The following is a 26,161-nucleotide window of genomic DNA, read 5'->3' as shown; positions in this document are numbered from 1 at the left end:
GGCTTTAAAAAGCTAGTTGCCTGGCCGGGATAACAACATCTGGAATTGAAATGCCTAGGATAAAATATAAACAATATCTGCCAGAAGTACTGTATGGTTGCCATCATCAAATGTACAGAAAGAATCGTTTTTTAAATTCAATCGAGCTCCCCACTCATTCCATTCCATGAAACCTTTCATGTGTCTCAAAACTGATAAAAGCCCGACTGAGGGCCGTATGGCTATGGTCCATATACAGTTTGTGACTGCCTGGCTGGTCACTATAATGCCATTGGGACCAACGTGGAGTTTACTATTTCTTATATTACACCGAAGAGTTTTTTTTCTGTACCACTGTACAGTGTTGTACGATTGTTTATGGTATAAACCATTAACATATTGATTAAATCTCAAAGTTTGTCGCCTGCAGCCGAACATCAGCAATGTTGCAATGAATATAATTTAAGAAATACTGATTCTTTTAAGTTTGAATAATGTTGTTGTTTTCACCTCAATAAACAACTTATTGGCTTTCTTCACATTTTATTAAAATTTGAATATTTTGCATGCAATAATATCTAATTTTAAACAATAACATTAATAAATATTCTATTATATTACTCCTTAGAGATATTGGTCCTTAAATATCTATAGTATCGTTTAATTTAGTGCAAACATAGTGGTGTGTAACCCGTACTATTTTTTCGGTGTATTATCTTCCGCCTCGAGGCGTTAGATATATCCTTCCACCAAATACACCCGAGAGGCGATCGCCGTTATGGTCTAATTGTCCGAGAGTTCCCGATTGCATTATTCCAATAGTGACAGCCGACTTTTAAGAAGATCTTTCGGGCCGTTAAAACTGTCGTTTTTCTGTTAACTAGCAAATGTTTGCTGATAGACGACAAAGCTTCGGTGCTGAACATCACTGACCGGAAGTATCCGGGACAGACTTACAGCCCTGACGATCAGTGTCGACACGCGATTGGCCAGAATTCCGAATTTTTAAGGGTCAGTCAAAAGATATTGTTTGACGTCTTGTAGTATAATGGTCAAGATTCGTTTTCAACACGACACAACCTAGTTCATTTCGTAAGGACGGACGGGCGGATAAATCACTATCAACCTCCCTTGTCGAGATACCAGGCCGAACAACTATTTGAAACAACCGCTAAAATTTCAATATGCGTCCGATATCAAGGTGTTGACAGCGCCATTATGTTATTTAACCATTATTCGTTGTCGCGGAAGCGTTCAATATTGAATGACACGGCGTCTCTTTCAGAGCGCGCACGTAGGCGCCTTTGCCGACATATGTACCGGCATGTCCTGTACCACGGATAGCGTACAGCTTCTACGCAACGTCCTTCCGGCGGATGGGACATCATGTGGAAATCGTAAGGTAGGCTTAAAAAACTATACTGTAGAGTTCTTATCAACCATATTTCTTAACGGTCATTGATCTTTGGCATTCAATAATCATTTTTCGGCGTAGCTGTATTTATCCAGCTTTTCACCTTACCTGACCTTTGTAAGTGTCCAATCAAATTCAAATAAAATTTCCCGCGGCTAGGTACGAATGAATACACTTCATTTATTCCATTGGCTGATTTGAGTATACCACCAGAACATTGGAAACATATCCGCGTCTTTGTAACAGTGCTCTACTGCATGAAACAATTTTTATCTTTAATGAAAAGGCTTAATAGATAGAAAAGTTTTACACTCAATTCTCGACATCAATACAGTTTGTGCGTGCACCTTTTATTTTCATAGAATTACCAGCGCAAAAGCGTTTATACTTAAAGGCTATGTTCTCATATTTAGTACTTAATTCCATATTCCTGTCAACATGTAAACATGTAAAAGTAATAAAGAGCAGTGGAAGCGAGGCCTCATTTTAATGGATTGCATTTTTAACCCGCGAGGTATCGAGTTTATATACAGGTCATCACCGGAGTTCGCGGCCAGTAAAATAATCGTTATTTAATAAAGACGCTATCCGTGAACTAGGTGACCTGGACTTTTTTTTAGACCTGAAATATGTTACATGAAGATATTCAGCAATATAATTATGCTATGCCAATAATAGATTCTTAATTTGTTTTCTACAATACAATGATAAATATTATTTTGATTAATTTGACAATAATTGTTCCACCATATTGACTAATGTATTAAGCATGAGCGCGATGATTCTCGATACTGTAAATAATCGAATCAAATGGCAATGCCCGACAAACCACTAAAACAGGTTTGTTCGAAGAACGCGCCTATAAATACGGATACTCCGCGTGTGGCCGGTTGACTCATATGTTTTAATTTCACTTCCATTCTTCTTTTGGTTTTCTGTTATGTTTCTATATGTTTATGACCAGCAATATGTAATAACGTAAAATAAGCCGCGAAAACTCCGCGTAACATCCCGTACTGCGTGTGATGCAGCTAAGAACTGCACAGAAAAAGACATTCGCTATCCTTGATCTTATTCATTGAACTATCAACGCCGTATATAATGTTAAAGAAATTTCTTGTTTAGTTTATTACCAAGCATTCTAAGAATGACTGCTGTTAACGATTTAATTACATGTTTATCCCTTTAGACCGTTATAGCGACTTAAAACTTGAAGGTTTTATCCAATATTGAAGTGGATGCGTTAGGTTTGCGAGGCCCAAATTAACGTATTCGTTCATTTCGACAATGCTTATCAAATCGCGTGATGTACAACGCGTTCGTTGACTTTGTAATTTTTTTACACCCTAAAAGGTTCGCTAAAAAGGACACTGTAAAATCGCTATGTGACGTGGTCTCATGCCTTTTGTTTCAGTGGTGTGTCAACGGAACATGTGTGACGTCCAAAGAGGCTGAGGCAAAAAACGGTACGTTCTTTCAACAATAAAACATAATTACCAACTTTACGAGGATGTAAATGCTTGATTGTTTTAAATGGCTTGTATACGTATATTGCTGGTAGAGGGTATGTATCCAGTATTATACGGAATACCAAGCACGCTTCCACGAAATAATGTGCATTTCACTATGATGTCCGTTTCGAACGATGATATCGAGTATGTTTTTGTGCAATTTTAAGCAAAATCTGTTTTTGAACCATGTTTTCTTAGAATATCGTGATTTTGCTAATAACAATGAAGTTATCAAACCAAATCCCAATGATGAATACCAAATTGAAGAGTTAAATAATCATTTCATAAGGCGTTTACAGATGGAGATCTTATCCACGTTTGTCCGACCGGAAACAGGATGCTTCAGTCAAGGGTCGATCCCTACTGTGGGGGCCTTCTTTAGATTTCCTCAAAGGACACCGAGTACTGGTTCTATGACCAGAAAACAGACTCTAGAGTGTTTCAATAAGCCGGAGGCTTTCGATGCAATCTGGCTTAAATAAACAGGTTTAAACTGAAAACATGATGAATCGCTGCTTCGAGAGCAGAGCAGTTATATATCGTATATCGCACAGTATATATAGTTCCTACAATTTGATTCGTTGTGATTGCTATGATATTGGTTCCTGATTCCAGATGCTTGCATATTCGGAGACCAGCCCGGGGAGATGGTTCCCGGAACCACGTGTTCAGACCGGGTCAGCGCTTTTCTAGGCAACTGTTACCACGAGGAAACGCGCGCACCTTGCTGTACGACGTGTTCGCAACGCAAACTGGACATCGCAGGTACATAACCCGTCAATAGTGGCTGATTTGTGCCATATCGTTCAGACGTGTTGAATTTTTTTTGTCTTTTAAAGAGGAAAAGTTATTGATTAGTGACTGATTTCTGTCGCAGCGTCCTTGTGTGTTGTCATCTATGTGGCCGGCCAATACGAAATAACGACAAATCTCGTATCGCCCTGTTGGTTTTTCGTTGTCGTATGATCGACCTGTAGTTTTAATCCGCCGAGACGCACGATTTACAAATCAGAGGCGGCTATTCGTCAGTAATTGGTAAAAGAGCAAGAGATTTATGTGATGTCGTTCTGGCGGGTTCATCTGGCCTCACGCAGAGTTGTCGTTCTTTGGCCTCACATACAATCTCTGCCATCACAAGAAAATCCTACCATATTTGGTAGGATTCTATTTTATTGGTTAAAGTATTATATTATGAAATGTAGTATCATTTTATATTGCATTTTGAAAATAGTGTACAAGTTTAGGTTCATAATAAAAAAAAATTACATAAATTAAAAAAAGCACAAATAACATCGATAAAATTATTTAACTACGTGGCTAGGCTATCATCACGTGATTGGTTATGAAGGTAGGGATTTGTTACAGCTATGCTGGTTCCTGTCAAATGTCTGCGTGGAGGAAGGCTGCACATGCGCACTAAATTTGTCGTTCTGGTGAGATGGCAGGTTCATCTAGCTGCACATGCGCACTTAACTTGTAGTTCTGGTGTGATGGCAGGTTCATCTAGCTGCACATGCGCACTTAACTTGTCGTTCTGGTGTGATGGCAGGTTCATCTGGCTGCACATGCGCAGTAAACTTGTCGTTCTGGTGTGATGGCAGGTTCATCTAGCTGCAAATGCGCACTTAACTTGTAGTTCTGGTGTGATGGCGGGCTCATCTGGCTGCACATGCGCACTTAACTTGTCGTTCTGGTGTGATGGCGGGTTCGAAATTCGATAACAATCAAAACAACAGTTATTTATTGTATTCGCCTGAATAGTTGTCTTTTTTCAATATTCGTATGGCGCCTTTCAAAACCGCCAACATGCTCGAACGATATGGCAGAAATGAAGCATCATGCGGGTTGTCTGTTATTTATAAACGGGTACGTAACGAAGTGACAGTTTAACGAAGCGTCGCTGCGATTGTCGAGAAAAATATCGTGTATCGCTTCGTGTGTCGTATCTCGCGTTCAAAGGGCGACACTAGACACACGAAGCGACGCACGATATTTTGCGAGATAGTCGCGGCGACGCACGATATTTTATTATTCACATATCGCCCATATTATCCGAATCTCGTGTATCTCGGTCTAATTCATTGTAACAGGCTGCGAGTTCGGTGACAGATCGAACTGTAGCGCCATACGCCGATGGCAGTGTTATAATGAGACCCTTCGAACCGTGTCCTGCTGCAAAACTTGTGCCGACTTTCGGGGAAATATTTCAGGTACGTTGACATCGTTTTTAAAGTATCTTGGTGAGACCGTATTTTATGCCCTCAATTATTGAGGTTCGTTAAACATTGCATTTGTCCGTCCGTCTCAAGTATCAATTGTATTTATTTTAAGCTCTGTTCATGATTGGCAGTATGAGCAAAACTTAAACAAAAATACAATGGCTGCATAGTCGAAGGGACCGCATATTATATAGCAAACACTTGTTGTTCATTTAAAGGGAGAGAATATTAAGAGGTTAAGCAACACGCATTAACAATATTTAAACACTTGAGAATAGGGGAAAAAACTGAAATATTTAAAGGTATTGAAAAACAAACACGAAAAGCATTGAATACATTAAAACTGTTTGAATATTTCCTTAACGAACGTAGATAGCTTTCCGTAAGTACTAATATTCGGCGTAAGCTGTATTAAGCCAGCTTTTCACCCTGACTTGACCTTTGTAAGTGTCCAATAATATTCAAATAAAATTTCCCGCGGCTAGGTACGAATGAATACACTTCATTTATTCCGTTGGCTGATTTGAGTATAACACCAGAACATTGGAAACATATCCGCGTCTTTGTAACACTGTTTTTCTGCATGAAACAATTTTATCTCTATAAAAAAGGCTCAATAGATAGAACAGTTTTACAATCAATTTTCGACATAAATACAGTTTGTGCGTTCACCTTTTATTTTCATAGAATTACCAGCGCAAAAGCGTTTATACTAAAGACTATGTTGTCATATTTAGTACTTACTTGCATTGCATTTCAACCCGCGAGGTTTCGGGTCAATTCGCGGCCAGTGTGTGAAAGAGTTTATATACAGTTCATCACCGGAGCTCGCAGAAGGGGTTGCGATCTTATCATTGAAGGAAAAAATTGGAATCTATGCATTTTAATCTGATGGAGTTAATAGTTCGTTTAGTCGCTTTGTCGATATATCAATATTTTAGGCACAGCTGTTGCCTTGGTCGTGTACAGTTGGCGTAAAACAGAGTATTCACATAATGTACGTGAAGCATTAAAATTATAAATTAGTTTTTAACTAGGGCGTAAAAAAGAATATCTCACCTCCTACAAGAATGACCTAATCCGATTGGCTTAGAGCGGTCACGTGCCCATGGAGTATTTTCCATACACCCCGAGTAATTTCCATACTACCCGAGTAATTGAGTAGTCGGTTGAGATATAATCGTTACACAGTTAGTAACTGACAGTGTATGAGATATACACCCTCAGTAATTTAATACCATACTCGAGCTTCGCTCTCGTATGGTATAAAATTACAGAGGGTGTATATCCCATACACCGTCAGTTACTAACGGTGAAACTAATAATACACCGTACTTATTTTTCGGCGTTAGCTGTATACGCCAGCTTTTCACCTTAGCCTGACCTTTGTAAACGACCAATCAATTCGAATATAAAATTTTCCGCCGGTAGGCCTGAAACTTTTCGCAGTAGAAAACGGTCAATCTACAAACAGATTTCACATTAACATTAATATGTTATTCCCTCGACTTTCTATTTTTGGGAAGTGTAGGGACAGGGATACTACAGTTCGTTATGCAAAGAAGTTAATTGCGTATTCAGCATGAAACAATTGTAGCTCTATCTCTAATAATTAGGTTTGAGAGATGGAGCAGTTTCACACTCAATTCTCGACATCAATACAGAGTGCGTGTCCCTTTATATTTAGAAGAATGTCAGCGCCAGAGCTGAAAGGCTGTGTTCTCATATTTGGTAATTACTACGATATTGCATTATGTGCACTCAAAAATTTTAGATCATGTAAGAATCGTTGTTAAGTAACCTGATATACGCTTTGACGAACATATTAAAATTGTTTTCTAAATTAACAAGAAAATGTTTAAATCTTTCAACAAGCCGTCGTTTCAGCAGCAGAATTGTTACCTAACTTTAATGCATTGCATTTCAATCCGCAAGGTATCAAGGTCAGTTTGAGGTCAGTTGCAGAAATCTTTATATAAACGCCGTCTCGTAAACTTTGTGCACTTGAAGTCTGTTTTGATCAGAAAGATACTAAATAAAGATATTCGGCGATATTATTGTGGTATGTCAATCATCGATTTTTAATATGTTTTCAACATTTGCATGATAAGGACCAATTTTGATAAAATAAATTAGAAATATTTATCCATTTAGACCAGTTTATTAAGCATGAGCACAATAATTCACTATACTATAATTATGCAATTAAATAAGACTGAGTATTGCCGGCTGACCTATATGCACTCGTTTATTTTCATGTTTCTTGTGTTTTTCTATTCTGTAAATATAGATATCTGAGTAAATATATCACATAATGCAAAATAAGCCACGAAATCTGGCGCAACACCCCGTAATTGATTTGCTTGTGATGTAGCTAAGAACTGCGCAGAAAAAAGGCATCAGCTACTTTTTATCTCATAGAGATAACTTTTGATCGTTCATAAACATCGACCACAATCAACGCCGTATATCTTTTTTAAAGATATTTCTTGTTATGATTATCGATGGAATTAACGATTTGAATTAAATAGTATTTGGCTCGTGTACTATTTTTTTATCAATAAAACGTTTATTAAATCTCGAAACTTGTTTTCAACCCTTTTTATCACTTCGTGGATCTCACTCAAACTTTTTTGTACAGATGATCGTGAAGAAAGGAATTTTCGTCGCCACGAGTTTTGGCAAAATAATGGCATTTTTTCTAAATTTAGAATGTATAGAACAAACATCGTGTTTTAACTTCTCTTTATTTACGTAGCGGATCCTATGGAAACGTATATGGTACACCCTGATACTGTGATGATGTCAACATTCTATGACGGCATGATATGAAAAAGGTGTCATGTCGCCAAAAATAACCCATCGTGTCGACTATAACTACAATGGCAAGTAATTTTCAAAAGAGCATGACGCCTAAAATTATAATGATTTTTCGAAATAAGATAAGTTGTCAAGACTTAAACAACTCGCATGTTGACATAAGAGCCTAAATCTCTGCCGATATTTTAACCTTTAGCCGTATTGTAAATTTATATTTTTCTGTTTTGTTTACTGTATGACGGCATATATCTTGATGACTTGCAAGTAACATAATGTTGACATGGCGATATAACTGAAGGAGTCGATATAATTTATGTGGACAAAGGTCGTTGTTTAAAAATTATGGAAGCGTATATGGTGCCCAAATAATATGGTCATGCCGGATTAGTTTATATCGGCTTACTGTGAAATAACATTTTTAGTTCAGTTTTTATTGTGCTATATTGTTATGTTTATTTTTGCTCATTTTGAGTTCAGTTTTTATCGTAAATTTTCTATTGAGCGTATTTAAGTACTTTCAGTACGATTCATCCATACACTAGTGCTGTATGGCTTTTACATAGATAGTGACACTTTCGTTCAGTTCTTTCAGATAAACCAAATTGAGGGACACTTTTTTAAGTCAAAACATTATAGGTCTGTTGATAATCTTGATTTTGTTATCCCCCGCCATAGGCGGAGGGATATTGTTTTGGCGTTGTCCATCCGTCCGTCTTTCCGGCACTTTTGTGTCCGGAGCCATACCTTTGAAGTGCTGTGGCGGATTTTATTGAAACGTGGTATGAGTATATATATGGATAAGAGGATGATGCACGCCAAACGGCATTGTACACAATCTGTTAATAATGGGGTTATGGCCCTTTATATCTTGAAAACAATGCTTTTTAATATAAGCTTAGAGCTTATAAATTATTAATTAATATAAATTAAAATAAAAGTTAAGAAGAACATGTGTCGAAAAATGCGAAATAAGCCAGATATTTAATTCTGAAATTGAAAACGGCTGTACAGCCGAATTCGCCAGCATGTATATCATACATGTACGATGTGAATCTGAACTTAGTTTAACGGTTTATTTGAATTCCTGCAACGATATCTATTCATACGACACACAAACACTAACTCCAATCCTTATACAAAGACGAATGCTACGGTTATTGTAGGAAAATATGTTCGTCACAATCGGCTCTGGCCGCTAATTTGTCTTTGCTGCATTTTATAAAATTCGGCTTTAATGTATAATTGTTCTTGCCTATTTTGTGTAATTGTAACATATTATATCAATATATTACAATTAAACACATATAAATAATCGTATATACCCGCTTTAAAGTCAAGCGTTACTTTTATATTCGCCGTTCTTTTTTTTCGTTTTACAATGATGACTGCACGTATAATCGGCGATTAAATGCATAATTCGCTTTCAATAACACATTTAGAATTCGGTTGAGTATATATATACATGCAGTAGTTCAGTGTACGAAAAATTATCAAATTTGTATTTTACCCGCTAAACTTCCAGATAAATATTTTGGTAGCCCAACATTTTCAAGGACCTTTAATAACGTACCTTCTTATTTTTAAGAAAAATACTTCTACGAAATATTGTATTCAAATAACCTTATTATATAGGGTCATATAATAAGTATTGTAATAAGAAGCAGAAATACAAATCAAGGGACGTAATTCAAAAATATTATATAATGTAAGTACGCAGTTATCTCTCTTGCCTTATCGTTTAACGGGTCATATCCGCGTGTATGTGTTTTTTATGAGCACAAACATTGATGTCAATAACAAGGTATTAATTCTCATTGTAAATACATCCATGCCTCTGTGGTCTTAGACTATAAAAAAAAACATGTACGATAACCAAAAACAAGTCTTATTACAGACAAAAATTATCTCAATCAAAATATGGTTTGTGTTTGGTCCCTTGTTCAATAAAAATCATGAATAATGTGTGTAGTAGTATTAGCAGCAGAAATAATTGCAATATATTATGCATAAGAAAATCAAGTATACAAAGTAGAAGCGATAACAGTTATATCAAAACCAAGTTATTTAAATTGTACTTAAATCAGAAGTAGTTATAACATAATTAAATGCCGAGCATTAAAAGCAAGCAGTAGGAGATCCATGGTATGATTCGAGTGAAGAATCTTTGCTGAGAAGCGGCGCATTTTATGACCAGGTTCAAGTTCTTAAGCATGTAACGAAATTACACATTGTTCGTGGAAAACATACAGTAACAAACAAAGTTCATTTCTCTTTTCATCGTGATTTATTTCTGTTGAATATTGTCTAAAACAACGCTGGCTAATGTACGTGTAATTCAATTTTACAGCACGGCGAACAATATGGCCGCCACGACAAGAAAACGTGACTGCTCTACTTTATTGTCTTTTTAGAACCATGAAAAATCAAACTGACCAAACAGGCTGTATACAGTTTTGATTTGCCATTATTAATATGTCGGTTGACCGACTCTCTTATGTTCCGATTTAATGAGCGGTCGGCAGGTGCTTTACAGAAATTTTAAAGTGTATTTCTAATAATTATTTACTTGTATTTCTGTTTCACGTACATTGCTCTTTTTCGTTGAGTGTTTTAATCGTTAAACATGCGATAATACTATTCTGCAGAAGTCTGCAATAAACAAAGGCATTTGTTCTTTTGATTGTTTTGTTTTGTTTTTCATTTGTAAGATTTTTTTACCGTTTTCAGCAGTATTTCATTCCTATTAAGGACAACATTTACGCAACTGACACGTGTCCTGGTCCAAAATGTTTACCTGTAATGTGTGCACATACGTATTTCAGTGGCTATCCTAATTGTATCAGATTAACCCATTTATGCCTAGTGGACTCTCCCATCCTACTAAATTGGATCGATTTATTCCCAAAATTAGAGATGTCTGGTATAATTATTTCTATATTTAGAATATTTCTTACAGAAATTCCTTTTAGCAAACAGCGCAGACCCTGATGAGACGCCGCGTCATGCGGCGTCTCATCTTGGTCTACGCTGTTTGCAAAGGCCTTTTTTCTAGACGCTAGGCATAAATGGGTTAAGGTAAGATTAAATTTAAAATTGGCCGTCTAAGAGATAGCCTGATAAATGATGACATATTTTATAATGTCGGGCGGAGAGCGAACCCGAACCTGCTTAGAACTGCACGAAAGTAAGGACCTTTTTGCCACAGACTTTCACAGTATCACGGCCGTGTTTAAATTTGTATCCCTGACAATAACACGTTACTATATTATATAGTGACCAGTTTGAAGGGGTTGTTATCGGTTTGCAAAGGTTGATAATTTCGCGTATCAGATAATCTTTTATTCGCGCCTGATTTTTGTTATGTATCACTTCTGGTAAATCTAGTAACAACTTTATTTTTCAGAAAATGTTTCTTGTTTATTATTGAACAAATCATAACTTTTTTAATGACAAGAATTTAAAATATTTTTAAGACTGAAACGGTGTGCTTCCTATAGTCATATAGATAATTTATAACTTGCGATTCTCTCACGTCAATTACATATTTGAATAGGATGCTTGGGGTTTGTGAATAAAATGTATCAAAAAATAATAATTGCACATCTGCTTGGACATTAAAACGATAACCTTTTTTAAACATTACGGTACACGTGGTTTACTCGACCATATGCTTAGTTAAAGGCTCTTTTCTTTCAGTAAGCTATTTTGTATACGACATGGAATATTTATAAGATTCATGAAAGACAGTTTCAAATGACCTACAAAGATTAAACTAATTACCGGCTAAGTATATTAACAGTTTCTTATTTTACAAAACATTTTCCCCTAAGCCAATGTCAAATTCAAATTTACTCGCCACGGTTGAACTGGATGGTGTTTCTTTTATCATAAATCACGTTCTATCTTTCAAGATTACTTTGATTTTGAACGACCATGAATACAATTGCTATCTCAATCTTACATTAATTGTTCAGGTTCAATCGGAAATCTGGTTCATTTCGGTAAAAGATGCTACTGCGATACAAAATCGGCCATCGGTCACCCACAAAAGCATCTTATCAAGAAACACCATCGCATTGGTTTGATCTTAATGGTCACGTAAATGGTCATTTAAATACACTTATTGCATCTGGTTCATTTCGGATAAAGATGCTACTGCGTTTCAAGATCGGTCAACTGAATAATAACCCACTAGGGATATACAAAAGTAGAAATACCATCGCATCGGTTTGATCCAAATTCGTAAATGGTCATTTAAATACACTAATTGCATATAATAGCTTGTCTCTATTTAACAACATATCAAAAATACCCGCTGTAATATGTTTACACTACCCTTTGATATTTCGCGCATATTTATTAGGTAGATCCGATTCTAAAATAGTAGAAAAAACTAAATGTTTGATGAAAAAATAACTAAATAGATAAACTCCTACGACATTCATGATATGCCTTTAACGTGGTTTTTGATGTTAAAGATATGCAAACACAAGTAATGAAGATTACAATTAAGCTTGTACGGATGTTGTTAATATATACATCAAGTCCGAAAATGCTTTTTTAAGACTTTTAGATAAGGAACCGAAATAATGAATGCAGACAATTGTATATATTAATACATACATATTATATATATATATAATCTAATAATTTATTATAATTTATATATATATATAAATAAATAAATAAATATATATTATATATAGGGTCAGAACATAGACCGATCTATATCGGACCATATAAACCAAATATTTCAAATTTTTGAAAATATTTTGATAAATAATGTGCGATGTGGACATAATATGGAAATAAAAGCAAACAACAACCTTACTAGCTTTAAAGACTGTTCATGTTTTGGTAATATTGACACAGCTGAGTAGGTGATTTCGCTTTAGTGAAAAGTTTGACGGACGAAGAAGAAAGACCAATCACATTCACTAACCCTAAAATTGATCTACAAATAGCCCAATTTTGTGTCACATTTGAATAATTTTCCATTAACTCAAAAACGAATTATTTGACCATTCAACAAAATAAAGATCGTATTGCAGTATGAACATTTATTTCAAACATGTGCTATATACACTACAGTTTCAGGAACAGCAAATCAAGTAAGAAAATACAAAATAAACATATCATTTATTTGCGCCCGTGTTAATATTAAATATAAGATTAACAACAGTCGTTTCGTTTCATATATTGAAGTTTGAAATGAAATGTTAATAAATCTTTTGAAAGAACCATATTTTGAAAGGAACATTCCATACTTTACGAGGATTTCATAACTAAATGACCGCCATGTTTTCAAACAATTAGTGACGTTTCATTCGTTCTTTTGCAATCTAACAATGAAATGAGGAACTTGATTAATCTGTTTTGCCAAGTTTTCAATGTCTGTAAATGTGTACAACAATATGAGTGAATTTTTTTTAGCAAAGAAAAAAAACCATCATGATCAATTCCAATAACAATAATATCAATTTTGTGTTTCTTATCGACACATCGTAAATAAAACTGGAAACGAAACTTACTTGAACTAAAAGAACTTAACGATTAAATTTGCAAAATATAACCACTTTTTAAGCATATATTTTTGCATATGTAATTAGTAACCATCCAATATTTCATTTAAGGCCCAGAACAAAGAAGTTGCACTTTCAATCGATTCAGGAATTGGCAGTTGCTCCCGCTGCATTTCACACACATGTTCTAGGACTGGTATGAAGTCATCTTTACATCCAAACTGCGGTTTCTTTACAAAGTATCTCTCTTGAATACGATCAATGGTTTCCAATTCGCAAGGAAGCCGAAATAAAAAATATCGGGATCCATACGCCTCAGGCTGGTAGTACATTACTATCGGTATCCCATTGGGTGTTTCCACATGTCGTTGCTGCTGAACCCGATGAGAATTCCATAGATGGGTGAAAAGGTTCAGATCGCGTTGTATTAATGGTATGAAACAGAATCACAAGCATTCTAAATGCACAGGATCATCATTCCGAAGCAAGCCGCTGTCTACCATATCCTTAAAATAGTTCCTCCAAAACACAGTAAAACTTACTCTTAAATTTACCCAAAAACGTTCAATTCTTTGATTTCCAGTGGATCTCTCAGTCATGTGACTGTTCATTCCAGACATGTTATCTTTGTCATTAAACCTAAACGCTATCTGCACAGCCCGTACCCAAACGTTTTCTGTCCCTGCATCGCCACGAACCAGACGTGGAAGGCGACCAATCCGTTTCACAAAGTTAACAAAGAAGCCCGCGATAATTCGAGGGTTATTATTCGAATAACATGCCTCCAGCCATAATATGCATCTGGAAAATCCATCCACCGCAACGTGTATAGCAATTCCAAAAGGCTTTAGCTTATCATACCCTTCAATGTGTATAGTAAAATAAGGACCTTTATTGGTATAGACTCTGTTTCGCAGGCGATGTGCAGACCTGAGAGCAACACCCTCAAGATCAATTACCTTCAATACACATCTTGTTGTTTCTTGGGTTGCTTTGACATTTGTGGTTGTGTTGACCAGTTTCCATATAGTTTTATAACCACATACAGCCATCCTTCTTTTATATACTGAGCGAATCGCTCGTATAACGTCTGGAAGAGGAGACGACGCGTTGCGTCTTTTGAGCCCTTTACCTACGCAGTATCCGTTTCAGTTGACTCAAACTGAGAGCAGCGTTGTGTAGGAAAAGCAAAAATCCACATATATCCAGACGCGTATAGCCCTGTATGCGATAACGCGAAATCCAAACATCCCTTTCTTGATTTGAAAGTACAGCTAACGATGAGTCAACATATATCAGTGCCACTGAGACACAAATCTGCAATATAAAAAAGTTGCGAGTCGTTAAACACACGTTTTGCATGTATTAGTTGAAAAGAAATATCTTAATGAATCAATCGAGATTTAAGCTCTCTAAATGCTCATAAAACCCCATGAACACATTAATATTTATTGTTTGCAAACATTGTATGTTATTTTTACCTTTATACCAAGCATTCCTGCTGTAAAAATGGACTGTCTAAGGTCTTGCGTGTTTCGAAAGAATATACCAGAAACTAAAAATCTGTTCGACGCCGGATGTCATGGACCAATGTTGCAATAATTGGACGATGTTAAAATTCTACGACGACATGATATGAAAAAGGTTTCATGGCTTAACAATAACTCATCGTGTCGACTAAAACTATGATGGCAAGACAGTTTCACCAGAGCATGACGCCAACAATTATGTAGATTTGTCGACTTAGATCATGTCGACCAAATATATTTTCGGGAAAAGCCAGAAACATTTACGTCGAGACTTCAACTTAATGTCGTTATGACGAGAAGAATTAAGGTCGGAAAAGCTACAAAACTATGTCGACATACCATGTTATTTCACAGTAAGTCGATATAAATTATTCCGGCATGACCACATTATTGGGGTGTACCATATACGTTTCCGTAGGATCCCGATTAAACTTTGACAATTTAATGAACGCTTTTGGAAGAATGTTCGACCGTCATGTGTTTTTCATATTAAAATATTTATTTCTCTTCAAAGCCCCATGGACACTCAAAATTAACGAATATTTCGTTAACTATTTCGTAAAACAAAGTCAACCCATAAAAATCAGTATTCATCATAGCAAAAGCCAACATTTCAACGCTAGATGGGGTATGGTAATATCGATTCAACGAGATACAAAATGCTCGTAGCGTCGGAAGCACGACGTAGTTGTCATTAGCTGCCCTAAGCCAAACTCGTGTTCGCTCGTAAATATTCGGATATCGTCGCGGGAAATAAACACTGAATATAAATTTTAACACAAAAAATAATGAAGAGAATTTTGTATCTCGTTTCATCTATGATACCAGACCACATCTAGCGTTGACATTTTGGCTATTGCTAGATCTACAAGGAACACGGATTTGTTATGTGTTAACTTTATTTTTCGAAATATTTTATGAAATATTCGTTGATATTTAGTGTTTCGGGAGCTTTAAATACTGGGTGGAATTCACTAAAAATCTCACAATTAAATCACATTTCTGTGTAGATGATTGTAAAGAAATGAAAATAAGCAGCTAAGGGTTTAAAGGAATTATGGCCCTTGGTAGTTTTGACTGTGGACTATATAGTAGAATTTGTCTATTTCCAAACACGTGTCGTGCTGGAATAGGTGTCAGTGAAATATATTTATTTTTATTCATTCTTTAAAATCAATGATTTGAGTGACATTAAATGATTTATGAATGTATTATTATATATCTTTGGCGAATGTTAATAATTTTACCATGAAAGGATTTTTTTATATTTGTTATTAGACATAAAAAGCTCTTTAAGTTGTATGCAAAAGTTCAATGTGGTTATTGTAATCATTTTCAAACTATTGATGTCCCCTTGGTATTATCTTGTAACTACATAAATAAGAGTATAAACAATAATCTGAATACCGAGATATCATCTAGTGTACATATATGCATGTTTTATTACGGTTACCGTTTTATGTTAGGCTGCGAATACGGGTATTGTTTCAAAACCCTCTTCACGTGTGGTTATATTCATGAATATTTCAGGTGACTTTTTATGTCACACTGTGAACAAGAGCAAAGAGTGAAATATTTGCGTCTGCAAATGATGCGTTGAAATGTGATCTATTTACAAAAGGCTGCGAATACGGGGACAGTTACGACGGATGCCAACGTGCATCCTCCGCCTGTGTAAACTACCCACAAGAGTGCTGTGACACATGTCGCTCCTCCAACGCCAGATCCCCTTCCGGCTCAACACAGGCCACTACCGCTGTGACCTCTAAGGGAGCTTCCGGTACAACTCAGAAAAGTGATGGCGGGGACACATTACCTGGTTGGATGACTTCAATTATTTTATTGGATCTATTTGTACTTGTAATACCTTGCCCCTTGCTGTTTTGATGACGTATACTCCTTTCTTAGCTCAGAAACATGCCGTTTGTATTTACATTGAAATCACTGCTTCAAATTACCATATGTCTCTTCGTCCGAATGCCCATCAGACTATGTGGGACGCCGTACTGCCTACAGCTCATTGGCCCTTTCACAAATCAATTATACAACCTACTTGCCCGTTCGTACGTTTTTCTGCAAATCACACCAACACTTGGGTACGCACATTAACCACGACTCTCAATTGTTAGAAAAAGTCATACATTTTGTGTTTAGAGTGGGTGGTTCCGGTGGCAGCAGGTGGAGGCGGTGCATTGGTTCTATGCATCGTTGTTGCCGTCGTGTGTTGTTGCTGTTGTCGGCGTGGGCAACAGAAGGATTCGCGCGGACATTCCGCCAGCAGGGTATGTATCATTTGAAATCAGTTGTCGATTATAATGTTTCAACGAGATCATTTAGATATTATGTATAATGGACAAACTTCACGATTAGAGAGTATTCTACCATTCTCATTTGTTTCACAAGCAATCCATTGCCCATAGGGAGTTATCACGTGATAGTCAAGATGGCGACGTCCATGCCGAGACATGTTTCATCGCCGTTTTATACCATTTATTACTTTTATGTTTTTTTTTTATGCCGCTCACTTTCCAGTCATATAAGAAAGACAGCGATAAGCGTTTATTTGTTATTTGTATTCGCTCTATATATCGACTTTACTCGCTACGAATTATTTTAGCGGGATCACACAATTACAGCTCCTTTGAATATAAAGCGGATATTAGTCCGAAATAAAGTCTAACCACTTTCTTACTGACATGGCTGGGACGTGAGTGGCATTTAAAAATTAAAAACAAGTATACGAGAGAAAAACACTCGGCATAAGCTGCTACCCCGCCCCAGCTGCTGCCCCCTACAAAACCCCTCAAAAAGCTATACACAATAACACAACAAACAAAAAAGTAGGTCGAATATTATTTTTTTAATAACTAGTATATAAATCTAAAAAGTCAAATATTGGTGTGTACGTGTAGTGCATAGCAAATCGACAATTTTTTTGGGGTCGCGACTTCAGCTGAGACGGGGGGGGGAGTCGTGGAACGAAAACACGATGTTGATATTGCATTTCATAGGACAATCTTGCTTCACGAGAATGTCACAATTTTTAAATAAATCGTAAAACATTTCGTAACATTTTTATTTACAAAACAACACGCGCACAACTTCAATACATGCATACACATAGCGAAATAAAATATACGTTTCAACAGGCGTGTAGATTTAAACGTGTATACATGGAACAACAGGTGAAAGTCGTTGATCATTGGAACACGTTTTTGACAATAAATATATTATACTGTCAAACGCTCAGATCTGAACAAGAACAAACACCAAATCTAAAATGTCCTGCAATACACTGAGCTCTGATTAAAATGCATGAACAATATGATGCATTGAATACAAAAATCAAATCTGAATAAGATACTAGCTTATAAAAATACAATATCGTCGAAATCTTTATCCACATCGTATAAAAATATGAAAAATATGCAGGATGGTATTAACATATTTAACACTGCAAAACTATATACGAAATTATTCAAGGTTCTAACTCAACCTTCTCCTCCACTAAAGTATCATAACCAGCGCTATGAGCGATTTTAGTTTTCGCAAATGGTTGTTTTTCTTTGTTTTTCTCAATACAATTTTCTGTCGTGGCGCACGGTTCGTTCCCAGCCTTTTCGTTCCCAGTCGTTTCGTCCACAATCCACTCTGTAGTCATGCATCGGTTTAAAACGGGAATTTTCGCGACCTGAAGCCATCACCACATCATGGACAATAATCTAGTTGTATACGGTAATAGTTGACAATGATAGTATTAAATGACCAAACCATGAACAGTTGTACACGGATCCAGCGATTATACCAGAAATTGAAATAATTAACAAATGAGACGGTTACATAATACATCAGGCATTAAAGGGACCTTTTCACAGATTTTGGCATGTATTGAAGTATGCCTTTAAATGCTTTATATTGATAAATGAGTAATCCTCAACTGGGCACGAACTACTGACCAATGGAGTAAAAGTCTATCGCTTAGACCACCCGGCCATTCGTGCTCATATTAAGGTTGATGTATTTTTTACTTAAATAATATAAGCAACTCTCGTAGCGTCACAAAATATAAGAACAATAACAGAACTCTCCAAATTATCCAATCGTTTCGCGTTGCCACGCATTATATTTTACAGGTTTTTAAATCGTCAAAAGATGCATATAATGGATATTTTAGAGCATGGTTAATGTTCAGTATTACTGATTCTTCACACACATCATAACTACAACGAAAATTTGCGAATCTGAACCATGTTTTTTTTTAATTGTGTCAATTCACCAAAACGTGAAAAGGTCCCTTTAAACTCAAATAGAAAGTATATGACACGGTGTGATAAAGGAGTTGAGATATTCAAAAGTGTTGGGTAAAAGATACGGCTGATGTAAAAAAAAACGACTGAATGATACGGTTTGATAGACTGGTCAGGGTACTTTAAGACATTTTATACATGTTACGGCTGGAGAAAGCAGTGATAATAAGATCTGATGACAAACTAATCGAAACAGTTCGAGAATGTAGCCGGAATATAGCTTATAGAAAGAATAACGCTTATTCGACACAGAAAGGGACATACAAAGGCAAAGTATATTAAACGAAAAAAGGATTCAACCCGTGCAAAAACCGTTTTTCAATTATGAAAAGAAAAACAGATCCGATCACTGGTTTAAAAAACGAACAAACTCTATGACTACATGTACATCAAGCGAATAGAAACAAGATCTTTAAGTCATAACTGAAAACGTTCATATCGCTCTATTGGTGCAACTAAGTACCATGTTACATTGGATTTTAATGTCACATGGTAGCTTTTGCAACATGTGGGCGATATGATTAGAGAGGTCTCTCGTTGTATTGATAGGACACTTTGTGTACTTTTTATTTGCTAATTTAAATGTTATCTGATCAGTGTTTATCTCTAATGTAAAACAACGGTTGACATGCACACTCAATTAATGATGTGTATTTAACGTGTGTCCATTATTCAGAATATTCAAATTGTTACGAGTTTCGGTCCGTAAAATAATATTTTTTTGTAGGCAAATCAAAGCCGATTTACAACAATAAATATACTAGACATCCCTAATTTTGAAAATAAATTGATCCATTTTAGAAGGATGAGAGAGTCCACTATGCATACATGGGTTAATATTCGATCATTGACCGAAATTTACAAAATAAGTCCATTTAAATCAGCACGATCCAAATGACTTGTCTGATAAACCTTAAAAACAATGAACAAAGCATGTGAACAACAACAAAATACATGTTTAATTCTATACTGGCAAAAGCAGCTGAATTATTCCATATGGGTACTAAAAATTATTATACAATAAATTTGACGATCATGCATGACAGTTTCTCTCTGTCTACTTACGATTTTTTCTTGCGTCTCAACTGGTACCTCCTTTTTAGTCTTGTACAGCCAAACAATCACGAGCACGAACAGGACACCGATTGCTATGGGAACAAAAATATTCACCCAATCAAGAGTCTCGTCATCGGCTTTACCATCTTCGTCGTATTCCACTGTTTCCATTTGCTATTATACGTACACATGTACTAACACAGTTTTGATTTTCGACTTTCTTATTAAAGTTCAACAAAATACCTAGCCAGCCGATTTTTGTTGTATGTTTTAAACATATGACTAATCTTTCTATGCTTTAAATGCATTCCTATTTGTATAAGTTTAAGTACAAAAACAACAAATCTTCTTTTATCCACTTTAACCTTTCTTTAACCTTTCAACGAACGAGTTTTAATTTGAACTTCATCGGCTTTATTCGCGCCAATGCTGATGTAGTACAATGAAATACACTTATTAGCATATTTAGACGGTGACCGCTTTTTTGAAAGGATTTACTGTAATTAAAGGTTCACGTCTGATAGATATACGTTTAGAATAGCACGATATGTAAAATTAAGTGACATAAACTTGACCACTCTTGTAAGATATTAAACTCGTCATCAAAATAGAACACTGCATATCGTTGTTTGAACTACTTTTTAAATTATGTAGAGGTTGTAATGTTTTGTTTGAATTGTATATTAATGTGTTTATCGTATCTTATATAAAAAGTGAAAACGTATTGCTAGACACGCTTAAGCATTAAATACTCGAGTACTAATAATACAGTGTATACATGTACATGATGACCTAATCAGAAGAATACGAATAAAAGGAGGATGGATTGTATACAGTGATAAATATTTCTAAATGATGATACTAGTACGTGCTAAATTAAATTTCGGAGGCAAAAACCTGATAGGAAATCTGGTACGTGTTTAACAAAATCTCTCGTGCAAATACCTGATACGAAACCTGGAACGTGTATAACAAAATATCGCGTGCAAATACCTGATAGGAAAACTGGTACATGTATAATAAAATATCGCGTGCAAATACCTGATAGGAAAACTGGTACATGTATAGCAAAATATCGCGTGCAAATACCTGATAGGAAAACTGGTACATGTATAACAAAATATCGCGTGCAAATACCTGATAGGAAAACTGGTACATGTATAACAAAATATCGCGTGCAAATACCTGATAGGAAAACTGGTACGTGTATAACAAAATATCGCGTGCAAATACCTGATAGGAAAACTGGTACGTGTATAACAAAATATCGCGTGGAAATTACTGATAGGAAACAAAATATCGCGTGCAAAAACCTGATAGGAAAACTGGTACGTGAATAACAAAATAGCGAGCAAATACCTGATAAGAAAACTGGCACGTGTATAACAGTATATCGCGTGCAAATACCTGATAGGAAAACTGGTACGTGTATAACAAAATATTGCGAGCAAATACCTGATAGGAAAACTGGTATGTGTATAACAAAATATCGCGTGCAAATACCTGATAGGAAAACTGGTACGTGTATAACAAAATATTGCGAGCAAATACCTGATAGGAAAACTGGTACGTGTATAACAGTATATCGCGTGCAAATACCTGGCAGAAAATAAAAACACGCATATGTCCCGCTGTCTTTAAATGGACTTCACGTGCGAAATGAAAATTTTCTTAAAAATGCTCACATATTTAAAAGGAACGTAGGAATTACATGTCTTTGCAAACAAACAAAATAACATTCATCGGTAAGAAAACATATAGAAATATATGTTCGTTTATTTATGATCATCTATGATCATCTGTGGAAATAGACAGCATAATAAAACGCTTGTACTTACGCTTTCCATCGATTATTTTACAAAAACAACAACATATTTTACCGACGTTATTTTGTGATCAACTAACCATAAAATTTGACCGCATGTTTTACGTAGTGGTAGCCCGTTGCCTTGGGTGTTACCGGGTTCGAGCCCCTCGGGTGTAACCGGGTTCGAGTCCCTCGGGTGTAACCGGGTTCGAGTCCCTCGGGTGTAACCGGGTTCGAGCCCCTCGGTTGTTACCGGGTTCTAGCCCCTCGGATGTTACCAGGTTCGAGCCCCTCGGGTGTTACCGGCTTCCAGGCCCTCGGGTATTCCAGGATCGAGCCCCTCGGTTGTTACTGGGTTCGAGCCCCTCTGGTTTTATCAGGTTCAAGCACCTCGGGTGTTACCGGGCTCGAGCCCCTCGTGTGTTACCGGATTCGAGCCTCTCGGGTGTTACCGGGTTTGAGTCCCTCGGGTGTTACTGGGTTCGTGCCCCTCGGGTGTTTCCGGGTTCGAACCCCTCGGGTGTTTCCGGGTTCGAGCCCCTCGGGTGTTACCGGGTTCGAGCGCCGGGCGGGAACTTTTTTTTTTTTTTTCTAGTTATTATATTTTAACTATTCTTAATATTTCAGACTTTTAAGTAAATCCAATAAGAGTCATTTTCAAAAATACGAAAACTGCGCACAAGTCCCCTTTAACCCGTTTATCTCGTATCGTGACCATACAAGATAATATCTTTCTGTGCAAATCTAAAAATAAATTCAAACAAGTCATACCAACCTTAGTTTTACCTGATCATTCGTCCTTTATTTTCCCATTAATACCACGGTATAGCACCTAATTTGTTATTTAAATTTGCGTTAACTAACGCATGCATTATGCACGATTTTCTTGTGTGTGTGTGTCTTATATGTTTTAAAGAAAACGTACTATACTTTAAACTTTAATACCTAACGTTAATGTTATATTTAATAATAATGGGCACATACAAGCGTTTGCAGAATTAATTCACACGTCTGGAAGAAAAATGAGTTAACATGTACGGGTGAACACATGCTAATGGCAAATGTACACATGCAAAAACTCTTACCACATACAAACATGCATTATTTTTAATGTGATGTGAAATGTACGCATGTAGACATTTAATAACTTCCTGGAATGTACACACGTTGAAACTTATGGCAAAATACCCCTAAATATGAAAAGTTATCGCTATGTGTTAGACTATTATTGTAAGTTTTCGTTCCATAAAATAACAAGTCCATTCCTGGAAAAAAATGGGCTTTGAATTACTGCATTAAATCTAGGTTAAATGTGATTTTAGTCACATACGCAGAAAACATTCAAGAAGAAATCTCTACCAACAAAATAACATATTTTGTTGTGCTTCGTTCAAATATTGACGGACTATATCTTTGACATTTTTTCAGAGCGGAAGACCGGACGGCAGATATAATACAAGGTAGATTGACCCTGTTGAGGAGGTTTACTAGTATTTAACTCATTTGTGCCAAGCGTCTATAAAAAAAGGCCTTGGCAAACAGCGTAGACCCAGATGAAACGCCGCATGATGCGGCGTCTCATCAGGGTATACGCTGTTTGCTTAAAGGAATTTGTGTGAGAAATATTCTAAATATAGAAATAAAAATACTAGAAATCCCTAATTTTGGAAATAAATTGATCTAACTTAGAAGGATGGGAGAGTCCACTAGGCATAAATGGGTTAAGTACTTGTTTTGCGGTGAGTAGCATGTAGTACCATAACTACATGTCCGCTAGTAGTAATACGTGCTAGAACTGTTGGCCATTAACTTAACTGTTGGCTATAAGCATTTTAAGTACTGTACTTTTATAACTGCTGGAGTGTAGTATTTAAGTATTATAATAGTTCTGTCAACTAGTAGTATTAAGTAACTATTACATTGTGCTTACATTACCTAAGAAATTGGTTGATGAATACGTGGGTATAATATTTTCCTCGATTCGCCGTTACTTTCATGCAATCACCTGAATAAAAGTCTGAACCGGTATTCACCCAATTTTACAGGGAAATCTTTGTGAATGCGGACCATAAAATGAAAATGTCCGCATGTACATGAACATAAAGCTAGAATGTGACATAGTCGTCTGTATATTTCAGACCCAGACAGTATCTGCATGGTGAATATCGCGGTGGCGGTCAACCGGGTAGCAGACGGCCAGACGACTTCCGGTACCACGGTAGACACCGTTACTGAGGCTACTCCATAGACAAGAGGGCCATGATGGCCCTGAATCGCTCACCTGACTAACCTTGCTACATCAACTTAAATTCTATCAGACCCATATACAATCCCAAGCCAGATTTCATTAATTAATACATTCTGACAAATTTCATTAAGACGTGATGAAAACTGTGACCTCTTTCATCTACACAAAGTTTTACTAGAATTGGCCCAGTGACCTAATTTTTGACCCCCGATGACCCATATACGATCCAAAATAAAATATTATCAAGATAAACATTCTGACCATATTTACATTTTTCAGTTTTTATACGCCCGTCTATGACGGGACGTATTATGGTATACCCCGCGTCTGTCCGTCCGTCCGTCTGTCCGTCCGTCCGTCTGTTAATGTCGTACGCTACGTCAAATATCCTTTGACAGATTTTCTTCAAATTTTAACACAATCTTAATATTGATAAACCCTGATCCCCTTTCGTTTTTGACGGAATTCTGAATTGTCGTTCCAGAGTTATGGGACTTTGTTCGTCAAAATTTCGTGATTTCATTGAATGTCCTACTGTAGCTCAAATATCCTTCGATGGATTTTTTTCAAATTTCAACACAATCTTAATATTGATAAACCCTGATCCCCTTTCGTTTTTGACGGAATTCTGAATTGTCGTTCCAGAGTTATGGGACTTTGTTCGTCAAAATTTCGTGATTTCATTGAATGTCCTACTGTAGCTCAAATATCCTTCGATGGATTTTTTTCAAATTTCAACACAATCTTAATATTTATAAACCCTGATCCCCTTTCGTTTTTGACGGAATTCTGAATTGTCGTTCCAGAGTTATGGGACTTTGTTCGTCAAAAATTGAACAAGGTGAGCTTTTTTCTATTCCGATTGTACACTACCACTTACCCATCTACATTTCTGTATTATTATTGGTCAAAATATCTATAACAGGTTTACTTCAACTCCATATCCTCTAAAGAAATGCATACATATACTCAAAAAAAGATATGGTATGAATGTCAAGGAGACGGCGCTCCATGCTCATGTACTTATAAAATAAACCATGTATTCAAATACAAATAAACTGAAGTAAAAAAATGATTCAAAGGGTTATTTATTACCTTACTACTTCATTGGCGAACGACGGGCGTATCATGCGCTCATGGCGCAGCTCCTCAGTTTAATATAATCATATTTTATGGCATTTCTTACTACAAGAAAGGACGAGGCTGTCCAGTAACCTGGGCTTGTTGGCTGCATTGCACCCCCTCTCTTCCCCTTTGACACCCCACCCTTTCCCCTTCAAACTCGAAGAGCCGTGTCGGACTGGAGTGCACGGCGCAGGGCCTTAAACCATGAAAAACACTTATTTAGCCCTATCCAGGGTAATACAAATCCCTTGGTATTATTGTCGACTTTGTTGATACTGCTAATTTTGTACCTTGTAGTACATTAAATATTGTTATAACTGCTATTTTGTGTAGTAAATTTCCTTATTTTTGTGTAAAACTGCTATCTTATATAGCAAATTGCCTTATTTTTTTTCTCAATACTGCTATTCCTACACCATAGCAAACATTTTACTCTGTATTACACTAATTCATGTTAAAATTGCTATTTTATATAGCAAATTTCCATAATTTTATAATAAATTGCTATTTTATATAGCAAATCGCCTCAGTTTTTCTGTTTAATTGCCATTTTACATACCATACAAGGTACTTTAGTACTATTTCCTCCATTGTTATCACCAATATATAAATAATATTGGTTGG

General features: G+C 36.2%; 1 protein-coding gene and 1 long non-coding RNA gene across 2 annotated transcripts in view; one reads left to right on the top strand and one right to left on the bottom strand.

Moving 5' to 3' along the window:
- The window catches only part of LOC127846962 (A disintegrin and metalloproteinase with thrombospondin motifs adt-2-like), a 72,501-nt gene extending 47,014 nt beyond the window's left edge, over window positions 1-25,487 (top strand). The window contains exons 11-19 of the mRNA XM_052378424.1: window positions 864-990; window positions 1,265-1,381; window positions 2,808-2,859; window positions 3,520-3,669; window positions 4,995-5,114; window positions 16,616-16,813; window positions 17,149-17,276; window positions 23,593-23,624; window positions 24,303-25,487. Coding sequence (XP_052234384.1) covers window positions 864-990; window positions 1,265-1,381; window positions 2,808-2,859; window positions 3,520-3,669; window positions 4,995-5,114; window positions 16,616-16,813; window positions 17,149-17,276; window positions 23,593-23,624; window positions 24,303-24,399 — 1,021 coding nt within the window. The 3' untranslated portion in view covers window positions 24,400-25,487. The remainder of the gene's footprint in view (window positions 1-863; window positions 991-1,264; window positions 1,382-2,807; window positions 2,860-3,519; window positions 3,670-4,994; window positions 5,115-16,615; window positions 16,814-17,148; window positions 17,277-23,592; window positions 23,625-24,302) is intronic.
- LOC127846967 (uncharacterized) lies at window positions 18,053-21,096 on the bottom strand. The gene is made up of 2 exons (XR_008033751.1): window positions 20,367-21,096; window positions 18,053-18,685 (listed from the first exon to the last, which is right to left on the bottom strand). It is a non-coding gene; the product is annotated as an uncharacterized LOC127846967 (long non-coding RNA).
- Window positions 25,488-26,161: the final 674 nt, after the last annotated feature.

The sequence above is a fragment of the Dreissena polymorpha genome, chromosome 10 (assembly GCF_020536995.1).
Source record: "Dreissena polymorpha isolate Duluth1 chromosome 10, UMN_Dpol_1.0, whole genome shotgun sequence".
Classification (NCBI taxonomy): domain Eukaryota; kingdom Metazoa; phylum Mollusca; class Bivalvia; order Myida; family Dreissenidae; genus Dreissena; species Dreissena polymorpha.
The sequence above is the reverse complement of the archived record's forward strand: the minus strand, read 5'-3'. Positions and strand labels throughout refer to the sequence as shown.